Raw genomic sequence first — 17,862 nt, 5'->3', positions numbered from 1 at the left:
CTGTAAGCCCTGGTGTTTGTGTTCCCACCAGGAAAGTACGCTGCCACCTTGGGACGGCCATTTGGGCTATTTCTTGGTGTCTGTGTGTTTGCTTTTCACATTAAAAACTTTTTTACCTTTAAAAAGCAGCAAGGGGGGCGCCTGGGTGGCTTGGTCGGTGAAGCGTCCGACTTCAGCTCAGGTCATGATCTCACAGTGTGTGAGTTCCAGCCCCGCATTGGGCTCTGTGCTGACAGCTCAGAGCCTGGAGCCCGCTTCGGATTCTGTGTCTCCCTCTCTCTCTGCCCCTCCCCTGTTCATGCTCTCTGTCTCAAAAATAAATAAATGTTAAAAAAAAAAAATTAAAAAAAAAAAAAGCAGCAAGGAACATCCTGCACACGCGACTTCGCAACCCCACGGGGGCTTCCGAGAGAAGGTCGTGAAAGGAAACCGACATAAAAACAGATGCTGTGATCTGGGGGCACCCTAGGCTCCCGACGGTGGTGGCCAAGGTTCGCATCCTTCTTCTGTCCCTCCCCCTTTGCGTCCAGCAGCTGGGCGGGCGGCCCCCACAGAGGCAATGGGGGCTAAGCTCCTTGCAGGTCTCGGGTGTGGGTGAGGCGCCCCAGACGACCGGAGGGTGGGGAAGCAGGAGCAGGGGACACGAGGTGGGTGTCACGGGAGACCTTCTCCGGCTACGTTGCCTTTGGGCTGTGGGCTCTTCGCGGCCCCTCCCCACCCCCGCGCGGTCCTCCCCGCGGCCCCAGAGCCAAGTGCGTGGCTCCTTCCGGGCGCCCGGACCACGCAGAGCTCTGCTCCGGCTCCCTTGCCCCCCCCCCCCGCCCCGCCCCCCGCAGAAACTAGGACGAGACGTGTCACCTGCGCACCGCCGTGGCCGTCTGGCCGTGGAAAGGGGAAGTTCCACGAGCCCCCGCCTCCCCAGCCCCAGTCCCGGCAGGTGCACCCGTGGCTCATTAATCATGGCCACAGCCGCGGTGTCTGGGCCTCTCCAAGCAGGAGTGACGTGGAAAAGCCACCGAGGGTGCGCGCGAGTTCTGTCGCGCTCCATTTCCGCACATCTAATGGCTGCGGGTTGGGACCCCCTTCCCCAGCCGCTCCCTACACCCGAGCTCCCCGGACAGACGTGCTTCCTCGTCCCGAGCTGTTTCTAAGGAGAAGGGAGAAGGAGGGGCCCGGAGCGGTCCCGTGGTCTCCGGCTCAGCACGTCCCAGCCTGGTGCCCGGACCAGGATCAGAAAGCAGCCCAACATTCACACCGCGGACATCCACCTTCAGAGGGAAAAGGCGATGCTGAAGTCACGGCCCCGGGGACACCCCGCACCATCCTGTCTTCTCCTTGCCCTGTGACACTTGGCTGAGCCCCACGGGCGGGTGCTGGACGCAGGGTCCCTGGATCCACCAGAGTCGCAGTGGAAGCCACCTTCGTGTTGTCCACAGCATCCCGGCGACACCGGACAAGCAAAGGCACTGTGGCCGGATCAGCCTGTGCCCAAAACGCAGCCCTGTAATGAAGGTGAGACACTCAAAGTCCCTGGATTTTAGTTCTTCTGCACAGCTTATTTTTCTTTTCTTCAGTGTTTGTTGTTGTTGTTGTTGTTGTTGTTGTTGTTTTATTTTTGAGACAGAGAGAGTGTGGGTGGGAGAGGGGGCAGAGAGAGAGAGAGGGGGAGACACAGACTCCGAACAGGCCTGAGCTATCAGCACTGAGCTGGATGCGGAGCTCGAACGGAAGAATGGCGAGGTCATGACCTAGGCCAAAGTCAGACACTCAAACAACTGAGCCACCCAGGCGCCCCTCCGCAGTGTTTTTATTAAGAATAAATAAGTTTTGGGCACCCAGGGGGTTCAGTCAGTTGGGCGTCCGACTTCAGCCGGTCATGATCTCACGGTTTGTGGGTTCGAGCCCCGTGTCAGGCTTCCTACTGACAGCTCGGAGCCTGGAGCCCGCTTCGGATTCTGTGTCTCCCTCTCTCTCTGCCCCTCCCCTGCTTGCGTGCTCTCACTCTCTCTCTCTCTCAAAAAGAAATGAAAACATTAAAAGATGCATATATTGGTTGAGTGAATAAGTGAACGTGTTTGTTTTGAAGCATTTTGTCTTCTGGGAAAGTTGCAGGAACATTTAAGACGTTACGGTCCGTCAGTTATACACCCAGGTTTCTATAATGTTTTTATCACAAGTCCTCAAAGTACCCGATTTCAAGTTTTCCAGGCAGGCGGAGGATGAGGTTAAAAAGAATAAAGAGTCGCCTCCAGATTGCATGGGGGAACTTTCAGTGTCTAGAATATTCCTGGGCTCCAGCCTTCTTCAAAGGCAAATACACTTCACCTCTGAGCCGAGCCTTCAGACTCTGCATTGATTCTACCTTCCCCTGGAAAGGTTCGCTTTTCCTGTAGCGTCCGTGTGAACTCTCGGGTAGGAGCTGGCTTTCGGCAGCTTTCTCTCCCTCCCGTTCGTGGGGCTGGACGAGCCCAGCCGTGTGAGGCCAACAGCGGTGGCAGGTACACGGCTCATACATCCATTCCCTCTCAGGTGCCGGGACTGGTGTCTTTCCTCCATTTCAAATAGAACTTATCTTTTAAAAGCACACTAGAACGTATTTATAATGTATTTTGTGCTGATGGTGCAATTTCATGGACGTATCCGTGAACTCAGTGTGTGTGAGATATTCATCTTATATAACCAGAAATTCCCAGTGAGCAAGTCAGGACACTGGGCCCCCCTCCTGCACAAACACAGCTGTTGTTTTGAGAAAATAATATGATTAACAGAGAATTTTCAGGAAGAATGCTGTGTCCGTAAAAATGAATTTTGCCCGGGTGGCTCGGTCGGTTTGGTGTCCAACTTTGGCTCAGGTCACGATCTCGCGGTTTGTGGGTTCGAGCCCCGCGTCGGGCTCTGTGCTGACAGCTCGGAGCCTGGAGCCTGCTTCGGATTCTGTGTCTCCCTCTCTCTCTGCCCCTCTCCTGCTTGTGCTCTATCTCTCTCCCTCTCTCTGCAACCCCCCACTCATGTGCTCTCTCAAAAGTATTTTTAAAACATTTTTTAATTAATTTTAAATTGGCCTCCTATGAGATGCACACACACACACACACACACACACACCCCTTTACTTGCAAAAGTCAAAACAGAAAGGACTGTTGCTAGAACTTCTTCCTTTCTTCTCAGATCCTGAATTCCAAATACTTCTATTCAAGAGACAGACGCTTTGAGGATAGCAAGTTTGCTTTTATTCCTGAGTTTGAGGTGACGCCAGAAAACTGAAAGGAAGCGTCCCCAGACGAGCGGTCAGGACCTTACCTTCATTCTCAGGATCTCCCACGCGGAGCCAGAGGCTGATTCGGACGGGGTCCCCGAGGAAGAGCCCACAGGGGACCTAGGGGGAACCTGAAGGCAAGTCCGCACACAGGTTGGTAGGAGGAAAGACATTCAGCAAAAGAAACTAAGAAAAGAAACCAATCGCACGAAAGAAGCGAAGGCTCCAGGATTTCGCGAGAGGGAGAGACTGACACAGCCACACTCAAGAGGCGGGAATGGGTGGCGGCAATGGTCGCCAGATCCGCCCCCGTAGACGTGCCGAGGACAGAAGCGGACTGTGATGAGTTCAGCACCTAAGAGGTAAAGGAAAAGAAAAGCGAGGTTTCAAACACCGACCACCCCGCAGACACAGCACACGGAAGAGGGAAGGCCAAGAGCCAGGTGGGGACAACGGGGTCAGAGCAGAGGGGACCTCCTGGAGTGGCTTCTGGAATCAAGAGGGCAGAGCTGGGGGGAGCGAGAGTCTGGAGACTCTAGGAAGAAAGAGACTAATGGAAGCACCTGCCCAGGGGGGTGACAAAGGAGGCAGCCAGCTGCACCGGGAAGGACGGGGTGCGGAGACGAGGGCCGCGGGACGGCAGCGCCGCTGTGATGGGGCACGGAGCAAACGGGAGCTCCTGGCAGTTTTCTCAGCACGACAGGGGACAAAAAACTGGGAAGCCGTGGGCGAGGTGGTCTAGGAGGCTGGGCAGAACGGAGTGAATGCTGGGGCTGGGGGGCGCCGGGGTAAAGAGGTGACCCCAGTTGGGCAAATGCCAGCGGGAGCCCTGGTGGTGGGAGGGGACCCCGTGCCGCTGTGACTCTGCTGGGCGTCCTCTGCAGCCAAGAGCACAGGGCCAGAGATGCCCCAGGACAGCATCGAGGTGGTGAGGGACCTGGGACCGTAGGGAGTGGCACCCACCGGGGCCTCATTGACCGCTGGATTCTTGGGACAGTGGGCGGGGGGAGAAGGTTGCTTCCGTTTGCAAGATGCTCGCAGCTGCTGGACATTCCAGAAAACTCGGTTGGGTGGCGGCCTCTGTACACTCCCTTCCTCCCGCGGCTTGGCGCTCTCGACCGTCTCTGGGATGGTTTCCCGGCCTCCTTCCCGCCTCCTCCAGGCGCAGACGCCAGCCCGCGGCCCAGCTCTCACCCTACTGCAGGGCTGTTTCCACCCTGGCGCTCCTTCCCTCTCCCGCCCTCAGCCGTCCCCTCCACGGAGGCCTGAACTTGGTCTTCCCCTGAATCCCCGGGTCTGGAACGTTGGATCCCCAAACACAGCGGCGTCATCGAATGAATCGTGCTGCGTTTATTGCTTGGAGGTTCAGGAAGTACCTTCATCTGCCGCAGAAAGATAAAGATCAGAGGGTCTGAGTGCACCCCTTCCTTGTGCGGACGAAGAAGCCGAAGCCCAGAGAGGCCGCCTTTGTTTCTTCTTTCTCACGGCCTCCCAGCGCCGGGTGTCACGTTCCGTGTCTCTGCTGCTTCTAACCAGGGACTGTTCCCTTCGGCACGTGGCGGAGCGCGGTGGGAATCTGAACAGGCTTGGGCAGGACCACCGGCGCTGGGGGGGGGGGGGGGGGGGGGGTAGACAGTGCCAGAACCATGAGCCAGAAAGGCCGCTTGAAGCGCAAAACCGCCCCAGAGGCAGATGGAAGAAGTACCAGCTAGACGCGGCGCGTGCACACGAGGGACCCAATGGGAAGGTGGCAGACGCCCTGGGATGTCAGAGTCCCAGAGGGATAAGCCGCTTGTCTGTGCGTGTGACGGTTAAATAAATGGTCGGGAATGGTTGCTGCGTGTCTGCCGTTCTGTACAGTAGTTTGTGTCGGTTTAACGTGTCACTCGCTGCTCCGTTTACGGGTATTTCACGTAATCCAGAGATTTCTCCAAGCAAGGGGTGCGGTTGGATTCATCAAGACTTTTTGTCTACAGCCCTAACTCCACGATCCCTCAAAACATAAACGTAACCACACGCTGTGTCTTTACGTTTCATTCTCCTAGTTTAAAAATTTTTTTAACGTTTATTTATTTTTGAGAGAGTGAGAGCGTGCACGCGTGCGTGCACGCGTGCGTGCACGTGAGCGGGGGAGGGGCAGAGAGGGAGACACAGAATCCGAAGCAGGCTCCAGGCTCTGAGCCATCAGCACAGAGCCCGACGCAGGGCTCGAACCCACGAACTGTGAGATCGCTTAACCGACTGAGCCATCCAGGCGCCCTGGTCTTAATTTTTTTTTTTTTTTAAGTCTCTTGAACGTGAACTATCTCGTGCCCTACTTATTAAACCGACTAAAATAAATATTTAAAGTTACGTTTCTAAGTCTTAGCCTAGCCGTGTGACTTTATTTGCTGCTTTTTTTTTTTTAGCTGGATCACGTTCTAATGGTTCCAAGTTAGTAACTGCACTGTACATGTTGTGGGTGGCTAGACGAAGAAGATAGAATTTGCATTTTGGATTCACTGTCTCAGTCGGCTCAGGGTGCTATTCCAAGAATGCCATAGGCCGGGGGGGCTTAGACTGGGGGCGCTTAACCAACAGACATTCCTCTCCCACAGCTCTGGAGGCTGGGGGTCCAGGGTCCATGGGCCTGTGGGTGTGGTGTCTGGCGAGAGCCCTGCCCCTCGTTCACAGACGCTGACTTGGGTCTGTCCTCGCGTGGGGGAGAGCAGGAAGACCACCTCTGCGGGGTCTCTTCCTACAGGGGCACGAATCCCATCCGGGGGCCCCAGCCTCGTGACCTCATCACCCTCCAAAGGCCACCACACTGGGAATTTAGGCTGCGGCATGTGAATTCTGGGGGGAACACAAACATTCACTGCATGCCGTTCACTTCGGCCGAGAGATAAATTTCAAGAAATAAATCCTGTCCCTTAATCCACCTATGAGGACACAAGACGCAATCAAAGACTCGGCGTGATGCCTGAAAGAAGCAGGGAGGTGGCCTGTCCCGCTCCCAGCGTGCCACCGCCCGGCTGTGATGGAGTGTCACCGAGGTTTATGCGACCGGCCCCACCCCCTCTAGCCGGAAGTAGTAAATCACCCAAAAGTCCCACGGAAGAAGATAAGGCACCCAGCACGGGTGGGTAGAGAACCTTCCGTCCCTTTAATTGGGGAAATGGGACGCTTTGAATCGGGAAACCCTTAGGGAGGGACCTGCTCAGAGGTTTCTCTTCCTCAGATGACGAGGGGATACGGATCCGGGGGCGGGGGGGGGGCCCTGCTAAGACCCCAGTTCGTCAGCCGCTTGGACGTGCTAACACGGCTGTGGTCAGGATGCAACTCCTCTGGCTGGAATGTGGTGGTGGCTGAAGTCATGTAACTGCTTACTCGGCACCACTCCCCCCATTTATACGGGAAAGAAATGACGCCCGGACGCTGAGGTCACGGTGAGGTCACGGTGAGGTCACGGTGAGGTCACGGCAAAGCTAGCAAGTTCAGCCTGGCCCTGTTTTAGGTCTTCCACACGACGTGGGAAAAACCGCGCAGCTGCGCTCGGCCTCAGTTTCCCCACCTGAGAAGCGAATTCCTTTCCTCTGCATTTCCTTTTTTTTAAAGGCTTCCGATGCACAGCACGCGTGACCCACGGAAAACACTATGTTTTCCAATCAGATGATGAGGTCCTTAGTACAACGTGAATGTGGAGATATCTGGAGATACCGCGGTCTCCAGCTAAGAACACTTAATGGTAAATAACTTCCGCAATAAAAAGACGCAGACAACAAAGAGGAGGAAGAAGAAAAGTGGGATTTGTCTGAAGTAAAAACGTTAAAATAAAAGCTCAACCTTGATACTTGAGTATAGGAAAGTAAGTGAGAGGTACCTCGCAGGAATACTCGTCCCTGCTCTTAGAAACCAGTAGTAACTGGGGGTCCCCGGGGGGATTAGTCGGTTGAGCGTCCAACTTCAGCTCAGGTCATGGGCTCCCACTTCGTGGGTTCGAGCCCCGCATTCGGCTCTGTGCTAACCACTGAGAGCCTGCTTCGGATTCCGTGTCTCCCCCTCTCTCTGACCTTCAGCAACTAGTGCTCTCTCTCTCTTTCAAAAATAAATAAATAAATAAATAAATAAATGTTAAAAAGATGTTAAAAAAAAGAAAGAAAGAAACCAGTAGTAACCGGGAGCTAAGTGGTAACGTGTAGTAACAGCCCCTTCTGTAATCTGTTTGGGTTTTTTGGTGTTTTTTTGTTTTGTTTTGTTTTTTGTTTTTTTTTGAGAAGACTCCACGCCCAGCACGGGGCTCGAGCTCACAACCCTGAAATCAAGCATCACGCGCTGCACGACTGAGCCGGCCAGGCGCCCCCCCCCCCCCCCCCCCCCCCCCCCCCCCCGGGGGGCCCAAACCCGGACGGCACCGCAGGCACGGCCCCCGGAGAGCTCCAGGGACGTCTGCACGGCTGGGCGGCTGGGCGGGGTTTACATACCGGGAGGCCCCCGGGGAGCCCGCCCTGCTTCACACCCCTCCTCTTCCTCTGAGCCCCGAAGTACGGACGCGTCTGTCCGCGGCTGGGCTGGTGTCTTCGCACCGCCGGCATGAACTCCGGCAGCGGGTCTGGGAAAACCCGAGAGCTGGGTGGGTTCGCGCGGCAGAGAGCGAGCGGGTCCCCGAGACGGAAGGGAAACGTGGGGCCCCCCCCCCCCCCCCCCCCCCCCCCCCCCCCCGGCCCCCCTCAGCCCGGCTTCCCTCCGATGACGCGACAGGCTTCACGGACGGGCCCACTCACGGACCTCTGAGGCCCCCGCCACCGATGTAACCTTTCCCTCGTGGGGTCGGAACAGCCGCGTGCCCACTTCCTGGCTCGGCCTCCCTGACACGTGGGACAGCTGCCCAGACTGCCAGCGTGGCCGCACCTTCGCTGGGAACGTGGGCAGCCCCATGAGGCCCCGTGCCGGCCCCACCTCCCATCCCAGTGCCGCGGGGGCCCGGTGGGTCACCTCCCCCGGGACCGCGAGCAAATGAGGCCGGAGTCACGACACAGGTACAGGAGGGCCGAGTGGAGCACCGGCCGAGTCTCCAGCTCCGGGACGGGCCACGAAAAACCAGCCGCGCGGGGCTGTCCTGTTTATTAGCTTTACGGGAACGGACAGAAACACATCAGCACAGCCGAGCGGCCTCTTACAAAGCCCGTGGAGAGAAAGATGGTCTCTGGGATGCACGTTTTCGATTTTCAACCAAATTTTTTTTTAATGAAAGCTCATTTTCAAGGGCAAGATATCACAGCAGAAGAAAATCCCCTCCTAAGAAAAGCCTGAATTGCTTACAATGATCAAACCTACGAGCTATTTGCATGACCCGGGCCCGGGCCCACGGCAGGCTCCCCTGAGACGGAGGGTGGCCACGCACGCGGAGGCCACGGGAGCTCTGCGAGGGGAGATTCCGAAGCGCTAACGGCAGGCGAAAAGCAGAGTGCCCAAACGTGGCCCTTGCCACCGAGCAAAGCGGCTTTGTGGCGACGTTCCTTCACCGGTTCCCACACGACAGGCCGTGAGAGGGACAAGCCGGCCGGCCTGATGCGCGCGCACCGGGCCGACGAGGCGGCGTGACCTTTCTCCTCGGTGCTACCCTCTCTCTCTATCACGGCGGCTGGGGGGTGGCGGAGGGGAGGACGCAGAAGGAAAGACCACTGTCGCCCCAGCGCCCCGCCCCTACGCTTCTCTCAGGCCGACCTGGGGCCTACGCGCCAGCAGGGGTGGGTCACGGGTGGCAGTCAACCGTCGGGAGGCCGGGCGCGCGCCGGCCACAGGAGCCGCACCGTGGCGTCCCTGCGCATCCCCGTCATGCACCCTTTCGTTCGGGTTCGGGCCCGGCGTCAGAGCCCCCCGGACGGTCCCAGGCCGAACGCGGTCTCTGAGTCAAACGGGTGCGCTGCTAGGTAGTCCCGGTACTCGCCGTCCAGCAGCCCGGCCGCGTTGCTCCTGGCGAACCAGCAGTCTACCTGCTCCTCCCCGTTGTAGATCCTCCTCTGCTTCCGGACCACCGGGACCTGGTGCCCTCTCACCTTCAGGACCGTCTCCGGCCCGTCGCCCGCCCTCGGGAGCGGAGGCCGGCCAGGGCCCGGGCTGAGCCCGGCGGGCTCCTGCGTGAGCGTGGCGTCCCGGCTCAGGAACTGACCTAGGAGGACACAAGAAAGTGCCGGGTGTGAGTCGAGTGCAGGCCGCCCTGGGCTGAGGAGCGTCAGGCCCGAGGAGCCCACCGGTGGCGGCCGGCCAGCGCTCGGGGTTACCCGAGGTGGGGGGCGGGGGCGGAGGAGCTCGGAGGCGGGGATCTGGCTGACCGCGGTCCGAGGTCGGAAGACTCGCACCTTCTGGTGTCAGCGACGGGGCGCGTGTTGGGAGGGTACGGACGGGGGAGGGGGGGCCCCAGGTGGCATTCAGATTGGTCCCCACCCCCCCCCTCCCCGTTAACACTGGGAGGCTGCCGGACCACTAGTACAGACGGGGAACCAGAGCTGGAAGGACAGGAGGGGGGGAAGGGCGGGGCGTGCCCTCTCCTCCGGCCACAGGCCCCTCCGGACCACGCATTCGGTGGGCAGGGGCCGAGGGTGCTGACGGCAGTCTGTTCGGTCTCCTCCGGAAACACTCGGCAGAGTACCGCAGGTCACGTGAGGGCACGGCCGAGGCCAAAGGAATCCCGGCCTGCGCCCCTGGCCGTCAGGCCGGACCCCACCCGTCCAGCTCCAGTGCCAGGAAATCCTGCTTTCTAACCAGGCCCTGGCGGCGGCTGACCCGCACTTATGGGCAGAGGGCCCACGTGGGACCTCGCGCGGAAACCAGAGGACACGGCCTGCCGCCCGGGGCGGGACGGGGGCCTCACGCCCGTGCTGGGCGCGGACTGCCCTCCGCTTGCAACTTCCCGAGTCAGGAGCCAGACCCCGAGAGGATTATCCCCCCAGGTCTCGGCCCCTTCTCCCAGGAGGCCAGTGACAATTCGTTTATGAACCCCTCCCCGTTCCAGAAAGTCGCCAGGAGGCAAAACGTGTGATTTCACGACTGCGCTTCTCACTCGAGCTAAAGGCACGGGCGGGCAACAGGAGCCTCGCTCCGGGACCCTGACGTCTACGCTCGACCCGGCGTGAGGGCGGCCGCCCACCTAACAGTCCGTGGCAGCTGCTGGACAGGCCTCTGCTGCTGGAGATGTAGAAGCCCAGGTGGTCCCGCTGGTAGGGGGCTGGCTTTTTGTAGAGGTGAATGAGGACGACGAAGGCAATGGTGCCCTGGATGGTGACGGTGACGTTGGCGTTGGCGGACACCGACACCTCCAGCCCGCGGCGCCCCACCACCGCGCTCCGGTTGCACGGGAGGACCAGCCTGTCCCCACCATCCAGGATGACTCTGCTCGGAGTGATCTCCAGATACGACCGCTCGGGCTTGTTGGCGAGGATGGTGATGGTGCGGAAGTAAGTGCGCTGCTTCTTGTGGCCGCCTGGGGGAGCCGGCGCCCCGATCAGCTCCCCGTTCACCGTCACGCCTCGGAGGCAGAGGGGAGAGGACAAGGGTCAGCGGACCAGCCCACCTTCCAGCCACCTGCACCCGAACATCTGATAGAATCTCCTCCCTCCTCTGGCCTTGACTCTGAATCTCCGGCCCCATGAAGTCGGACTCCCGGGTAGGTAGGGGCCGCTCAGTCCTACCGAGTGAGTGAGCGAACGCGTGAATGAGTGAAGGCAGGAAGGTATGAACCCACCTCCCCAATCTTTCCCGTATCTTGGGGTGGGGGCAGCAAAGCGGGGGCGTGGGTCAAGATACCACAGAAGGAGGTGTGCATGTCTGTTTGCCTTTGTCACTGGGTCTGGTTGTAGTGACGAAAGTCCTTCATGGCCCTGACGCCCATTTCCTATCCGCTAGTTTCCGCGGATCCTGATGTGGCGATCCTGTGATGCCACGGGCAGTGTGGGAGAATGTGAAGATTAACATCTTTTCTAGTCCAAAAACTCAGGTTCTGCACCTCCTAGGTGGGTATGCCTGGATAAGTCACTTTAAAAAACAGCCTCGATTATCACATCTATAAAATGGGCACGTAACACAGATCAGATCCCAGGAGGTCGCACACGCATAAGATGTCGGCTGCCGTCAAGCTGAACTCCATTCTTCTTTTCCTTCATCGTCACTAACACCACGGCGGCTTTCCTAGACTCACGTAGGCCCTACGTTTCTGCGCTGTCCCAGTGGACAGCTGACAGAAGATTCCACGTGGAGCAGCCAGGCCTGCATGAGATGCTGCCTGGTGAGGGTGTAATTGGCAAGGCTCAAAGACTTCTATCTAATGAACTCCTGTCTTGCTCTGCTTTGGGGATAACCTTCCTCTAAATCTTGGCTAGCGGCTCCTTAGACATTCCAGGAGGAAAGTGCCTTCCCTGGGACAAGGGGCAAGGGGGACAGGAGAAATCCCAGGCAGGTGCTTCAGCCTCAAGGCTCCAGGCATCACCTTCTGGTGGTTTCCCATCTCAGACACCACACTGAACACAGGAACGCCAGGAAGGTGGGTGGGTACCTCCTAGGAAGGCGGGTACCTCTGGGGAGGACACAGGCAGGCCCCTATCTCACTGCTGAGCCCGAGTGAGGACAAGCTGACATTTAGCTCGAAGGCTAGGAAACCTCGTGAGAGCACAGGGCGGGGAAGGGGCCCCGGGACCGCACATTATGTAATCACATCGCACGGTCACCCGGCCATGGGACGCTCTGTAACCTAGCCTTCCAGAAACGCATCCTCTCAGAACTGAGAAATGCCATGTAGCCAGCCCTCGGGCACTGTTAGCTGCGTGTGAGTCGAGAGCCTTTCACACACTGACCTCCTTCACCCAGCCGCTCTACAGACTGAAGGAGATCAGAGCCCTCGTTAGCTCGGCGTTCAGTGCTCACAGAGCTGTGGGCTTGGCGTCCCCGTCGCCGAGGAGGAACCGGGAGAGAGCACTGCGGGACTCCAGCCCTCCTGCTGTTCGAGTCCTCGACTGGAAAGTCACGAACTCCACAGGACCCGTTCATTTACAAAACGACTTCAGATCCATTACTGACAACAGCCTGGTGGGGCTGCCCGAGGAAGTACCACTGTCTCCGTGCTACGAGGAGCACGTGTGCCCAAGGCCACGAAAGGAGTCACGTGAGAGCAGCGCTTCCAACCCACGTCGTCGTGACACCGCGCCCCACACCCAGCCCACTGCCGTCAGTGTGTGGTATGTCCCCTTACACACACACACACCCATCGCAAGGACAGAGGGGGCTGTGATACCTACCTTAACCTTGCCCAGAGGTCACAAGGGAGGGAAGAACTTACCAGAATCCGCGTGATCAGAGACGAGCCTCAGGATGTCCCCCGGCTGCCCGTCGATGTTGAAGCAGACGGTGAGATTGCTCAGGGGGAAATCCACGACAAAATGGGGGTCTCCATCCACTGCCAGGCCGGCAAGAAACAGGACAGAGAAAGAAAGTTACCGGGTGCTTTTCGCGTATAAACAGTCCCCTCTGATTTCTCCGAAGTCAGTTAGCTAGCCTGTCCCTCATCCTCCGTGTCTGTGTGAGGAAGGGGCCAGGCGGCTGAGGCACCAGGGTTACCACGCGTGGAGTCTGTGAACTCAGGTCCCCGAAATCCAGACACGAGGCTTTCGCCACACCGCAAAGATCATTCCCTTTCTCTTTGACCTCCTGTCCCGGGAAGAGACGTGGTGACAGCCCTCCCACTCCTGTGACCACAACGCCACGGCACTGGAGACAGCGACATACACGGTCCCCGAAGGACAGTGGCAACGGCCAAGCCCGGTGCATGGCGGTGACTAGGAAGGGTGCAGGGTCACTGGGGGTGACAGTGGAAACCCCCACCCTGGGGCACGCCGACTTAAACGCTCTCCAAAGTTTTGCCTACAGATGAGACCACAGAGCGTGGCCAGCCCCTGTTCCGTCCCACCGTCCTCATGGTCACCTCTGCTGAACATGAACAGCCTCGCCTCGTATTGTCCAGACGAAATAGTTCCCGACAGTCCACAGCAATTCTCCTCCCTCATGAGACGGGACAGTTAGTTTCCTTCTAACTTTCATGCCAAACACAACATGTCTGTGAACTCGTTATGTGCACGTACCCGCACGTACGTGAGCATATGGTCAGTGTTCTCAAGTCACAAGCAAATTCATGTCCTTGGTATGACTGCTGAAAACCCCTTTGTGTCCCCAGGATGACTCACAAAGGCCCATGGGAGAATCTGGCTGATCTCACCGTGCAGTGACCAAAGCATCCTATGACTATATAAACAGATACAAGGTACTGGTCTTTTACAGATGAGGGGACCCGGGACGCCCATAGCAGGTTAACAGTGCTGTGCATACTTTTGGCACTCCCTAGGTCTGAACACAACGATGTGACAGTTCTTAGAGGGTTTCTTGTGCTCAGGCCACATCACTTCTACTCAAATCATCCGGATCGTTCCACAGGGAAAGACACTCCTTATTCCAAAAAGGAGAGGGAGACGTCTGAACGTCATCATTCCACACGGCATCCAAGAGGGAAGTTCCCTCGCACTCCACAGAGCACATGTGCATTAGGAAGCGTGCGCTCTTATCCGTCGGAGACGGCGCGCACCCCCTCCGCACGGTTAACCTCGGGGACGCTCCCAGCTTTGTGAACCTGCGCGTCCAGCACGATGGCAGCGAGGCGATGACAGAGACTCACCGAGGAAGACGTGTGCCCTTTAAGAATACAACCCTGTCTTTGTGTTGTCATCCCGTCTGGATTTTTAAAAAAAATTTTTTTTTAACGTTTATTTATTTTTGAGACAGAGAGAGACAGAGCATGAACGGGGGAGGGTCACAGAGAGGGAGACACAGAATCTGAAACAGGCTCCAGGCTCTGAGCTGTCAGCACAGAGCCCGACGCGGGGCTCGAACCCACGGACCGCCAGATCGTGACCTGAGCCGAAGTCGGCCGCTTAACCGACTGAGCCACCCAGGACCCCTGGATTTTTATTATAATCCCAGAGAGCTGGCCAAAGGGCTTTTCATGGTATTTTTATTTGTCTTTCCCTTCTAAAGCCAAAGATTAAAATAATAATTAGTAGTCACAAACCCTGTTCGGGATGCCAGGAGCTGGAGCCTGAAGACCTCGGAGGTCTGAAACGAGTACCTTTTAACTCAGTAATGACGAACACGCGCCCCACTGTCCATCCCTCCTGCCCTCAGAGCCGCCGGGCTCCCGGGGCCGTGCTGGCCACGGTGTTCCTGCAGTGGTTTAAGGACCACCCGGTTCCTGGAGCTGCCTCACGCTGCTGCCTTTTGCTAACCATCTGAGGGTTGAATAAAGGCCGTGTTCTAGGTGCCGGTACCGTAACTGGCTTTGGGGATGCCCGGTGCCCTGTACCACCCGGTGCCCTGCATGGTACACACCTCAGCCCCCCAGGGACACACGGCCACATTCTGTTCTTTACCTGATGTTTTGGAGACTTTAATTCTTGGGTTGTATGGTTTCTTGAGAGCAGGTCCTAGAAATCAGAAGAAAGAGAACCACCCGTGTTATTAAGGAGGACACGGATGAGGGGAGAGAAAGACAGGAGGTTTGGGGCGAGTGAAATACAGCTTTCAAAGGTGTTCGTGGCAATTTAAAAACATCATCTGTTTTTAAGGAGGGAGCTTGGCCTCACGACATGAGTGAGGGCGTAACACGTGGAGGCTTATTTTAATTTTTTTTTCACACTTACTTAGTCTTGAGAGACAAAGAGAGAACACGAGCAGGGAAGCGGCAGAGAGAGAGGGAGACACAGAATCGGAAGCAGGCTCCGGGCTCCGGGCTGTCAGCACAGAGACCGACGCGGGGCTCGGACTCGTGAACTGTGAGATCATGACCTGAGCCGAATTTGGACGCTTAAACCGACTGAGCCACCCAGATGCCCCTAGGCTTATTTTATTCTTTTGTAAATAGATAATAGTCTATTAAGTTCTACCTAATTCTCATATTAGCTATTCTTCCTAAGACTTCTGCCCATGTAATAGGAGAAAACATTCTATTGTATGTAAGATGCAGTTATGGGGTGGAGGGGAGCAGAGTTGTCTAAGGGAACAGAGTCTCAGATCTGCAAATGAAACAAAGTTCTGGGGCTACATGAGTCTACTTAACATGACTGAACTGTACATTAACTGTACATTAAAAATGGTTAAGAGGGTAAATTTCATGTTATTTTTTTTGCCACAATTTTAACAAGCATTTAAATACAAAAGTGAAAAAAAAAAAGACCGTTAAGATCCACATATAATTATAATCTGAACTTTTCCATAAATTTCCAGGTCTACAGACCTCACGGCCGAGGGTGTCTAACATTTGTAGAAGGCATACTATGGACCAAACACTTGTACATCTTTCCTTGGAAGCCCTTCAGGGAAATCATTAGTGTCTGTGTTTTACAGGCCAGGGAACAGAAGCCCAGAGAGGGTCAGGAACCTGCCCGGAGCCACACAGCCGAGCCGAAACGGCGGTGTCTGGGTCCTGCCCTCACGCTCGCTCTCAACCAGGCCCGGGTGCTTCTCAGAGTTGAGCGCACGAGGCACAGGTGAGGCAGCACTTGTGGGCCCTGGGTTCCTGTCCCCTCCCTCTCTAGGAGATGTGAACTTGGCAGGAATGTAATAATCATGTCGCGCATAAACACCATGCTGTTTGCCGCCAAGTTGGATCACTGAGGATGTTCGCGCTCTGTGTGGGCTGAACTACTTTTCCTTTCCTTTTCTTGTGCTTGTCGCTACGAATTTCCCCCAACAAAACGGCACGAGACTAAACTCTGCACTTTCTGTTTGGGCTCTGAGAGACCAGTCGAGGATGAATTGTCTCGAGAAGCGACAACACAGCTCCTCACGTATGCTCTCAGGACAACAGAAACCATGCATCTGAGAGGAGAGTTCTCTCGCCTTCCACAAAGCCCAGTGCGTGCTCAAAGGAGTTAACGTTCTTCCGCTCGGGGCCCGTGTGCTTCCTGTCCGCACGGCTAACCTCTGGGCGCCCACGGCTTGTGAACGTGCACGTCAACACATAAAATGGTATGGTCCCGAAGTACCTAAAAATGTAGCAGGGCGGGGGCGCCGGGGTGGGTGGAGTGACCGAGCTGGGGTCACGATCCCAGGGTCGGGGCATCGAGTCCTGCGTCAGGCTCTGCGCTGTGCACGGAGTCTGCTTAAGATCTCTCTCTCTCCCTCTCTCTGCAACACCTCCCCACTGGCTCTCTGAAAGTAAACTTTTAAAAAACGTAGAGGGGCACTCAAACCGAGTACCGTATCCGTTTATCTGTGTGTTCACCACGCTGCCCCGTGCTGCCTCATCCGTGGCGGGCCTCCAGTGCGCGAGTCACCAACAGACCGACTTCACCTGGCAGCATTTCTGGGACAAACGCCACCTCTGCTCTGCAGAGACGCACAGGGTGCATCGATACAAACACGAGGGTTTACCACGGCCTGTGCAGACTGGCGGGCAGATGGGCGTCCGATTCATACAGACTGTGACACGCGAGGGCGAGGCGGACGGCCCGAGTGTGTACGGAGTGTGACACGGGAGGCCCGGGCGGCCAGCCCAGCTGACGCGGCCCACGGAGGGCTGAGCACGCACGTCGGCTCCCCACGGCCGCCCCCTCCAGGCGGGTTACCTGGCTGCGGGCTGGCGCCTCGCAGACTCTGCATCACGGGTTCGGGGCCTGTGGCCGCGGACATGCTCTGTGCGTCCTCCGGCTTGTCCGTCTGCGGCCCCGACCTCTTCAAGTGCATGGACGTGACCGGGGTGAGGAAGCGGGAGGCCACGGCCAGTGCCTGCGCCTTCTGCCTCAGCCGCTCCTTGTCCCGCTCGTCGCTGCTGTGCAGCCAGGCGCTCAGCAGCTCCTTCGTGCTCAGGTAGCTCCAGAGCCGCTGCACGTGGTTGGGGTCCCCGAAGCCACCGCCCTCGGGCCTGGCGCTTCCCGCCACGTCGTTCCCCACCTCCGGGGGCTCCACGGGCACGTCCGCCTTCAGGACGACAAACTTCTTGCTGTTGCTGGCCGTGACTTCCACGTGCAACCGCTCCACCGTCCTGTGGGCCAGCTTCCCGGCGATGACGATCTCCGAGCCGTTGAAGTAGTTGGGGAACAGGGTCCTGGTGACACGCTCCACCGCGGCGGGGGGGTAATCGATGCGGATGTCGGACAGCAGAGGGGTCCGGATCTCGTCATAGAACCTGCAGCGGAAGGACAGAGAGAGTGAGGGCCGCCGTGGCAGCACAGGCCCTGCTTGCCAATGTCGGGGGGAGGGATCTGCTTCTCGGGGCCCTCAGTGCAGCCCTCCCCACAGAGCACTTCTGGCAGGAGGCCAGGCAGAAGCTGCTTGAACACCCCTGGTGACGGAGAACTCACTCTCGCACTGGCTTCCCACCCGCTCTCAACTGCCGTGACGAGGCAGAGGAGCCCTGGGAGTAGACTGCCGCCTTCCTTCCGGCAGCTTCCACCCGCCGATGCCCGTCCCGCCTTCCTTCCAGTAGCTTCCACCCGCGATGCCCGTCCCGCCTTCCTTCCTGCAGCTTCCACTCGCTGATGCCCATCCCGCCTTCCTTCCAGCAGCTTCCACCCGCGATGCCCGTCCCGCCT

The 17,862-nt window shown here is 57.6% G+C and overlaps 1 protein-coding gene and 1 long non-coding RNA gene across 2 annotated transcripts in view; both read right to left on the bottom strand.

The window, feature by feature from the left end:
- Nucleotides 1–4,866: 4,866 nt before the first annotated feature.
- Nucleotides 4,867–8,081, bottom strand: LOC121014846 (uncharacterized). The gene is made up of 3 exons (XR_005783461.1): nucleotides 8,021–8,081; nucleotides 7,717–7,844; nucleotides 4,867–5,181 (listed from the first exon to the last, which is right to left on the bottom strand). It is a non-coding gene; the product is annotated as an uncharacterized LOC121014846 (long non-coding RNA).
- A 369-nt stretch (nucleotides 8,082–8,450) lies between these two features.
- The window catches only part of ITIH5 (inter-alpha-trypsin inhibitor heavy chain 5), an 81,576-nt gene continuing 72,164 nt past the window's right edge, over nucleotides 8,451–17,862 (bottom strand). The window contains exons 10-14 of the mRNA XM_040451495.1: nucleotides 16,897–17,456; nucleotides 14,701–14,754; nucleotides 12,564–12,680; nucleotides 10,383–10,760; nucleotides 8,451–9,404 (exon numbers count right to left, since the gene is read on the bottom strand). Coding sequence (XP_040307429.1) covers nucleotides 9,103–9,404; nucleotides 10,383–10,760; nucleotides 12,564–12,680; nucleotides 14,701–14,754; nucleotides 16,897–17,456 — 1,411 coding nt within the window. The 3' untranslated portion in view covers nucleotides 8,451–9,102. The remainder of the gene's footprint in view (nucleotides 9,405–10,382; nucleotides 10,761–12,563; nucleotides 12,681–14,700; nucleotides 14,755–16,896; nucleotides 17,457–17,862) is intronic.

This window comes from Herpailurus yagouaroundi, unplaced genomic scaffold (assembly GCF_014898765.1).
Source record: "Herpailurus yagouaroundi ecotype Mexico unplaced genomic scaffold, PumYag 203, whole genome shotgun sequence".
Classification (NCBI taxonomy): domain Eukaryota; kingdom Metazoa; phylum Chordata; class Mammalia; order Carnivora; family Felidae; genus Herpailurus; species Herpailurus yagouaroundi.
This window is presented reverse-complemented; position numbering and strand designations above follow the sequence as displayed.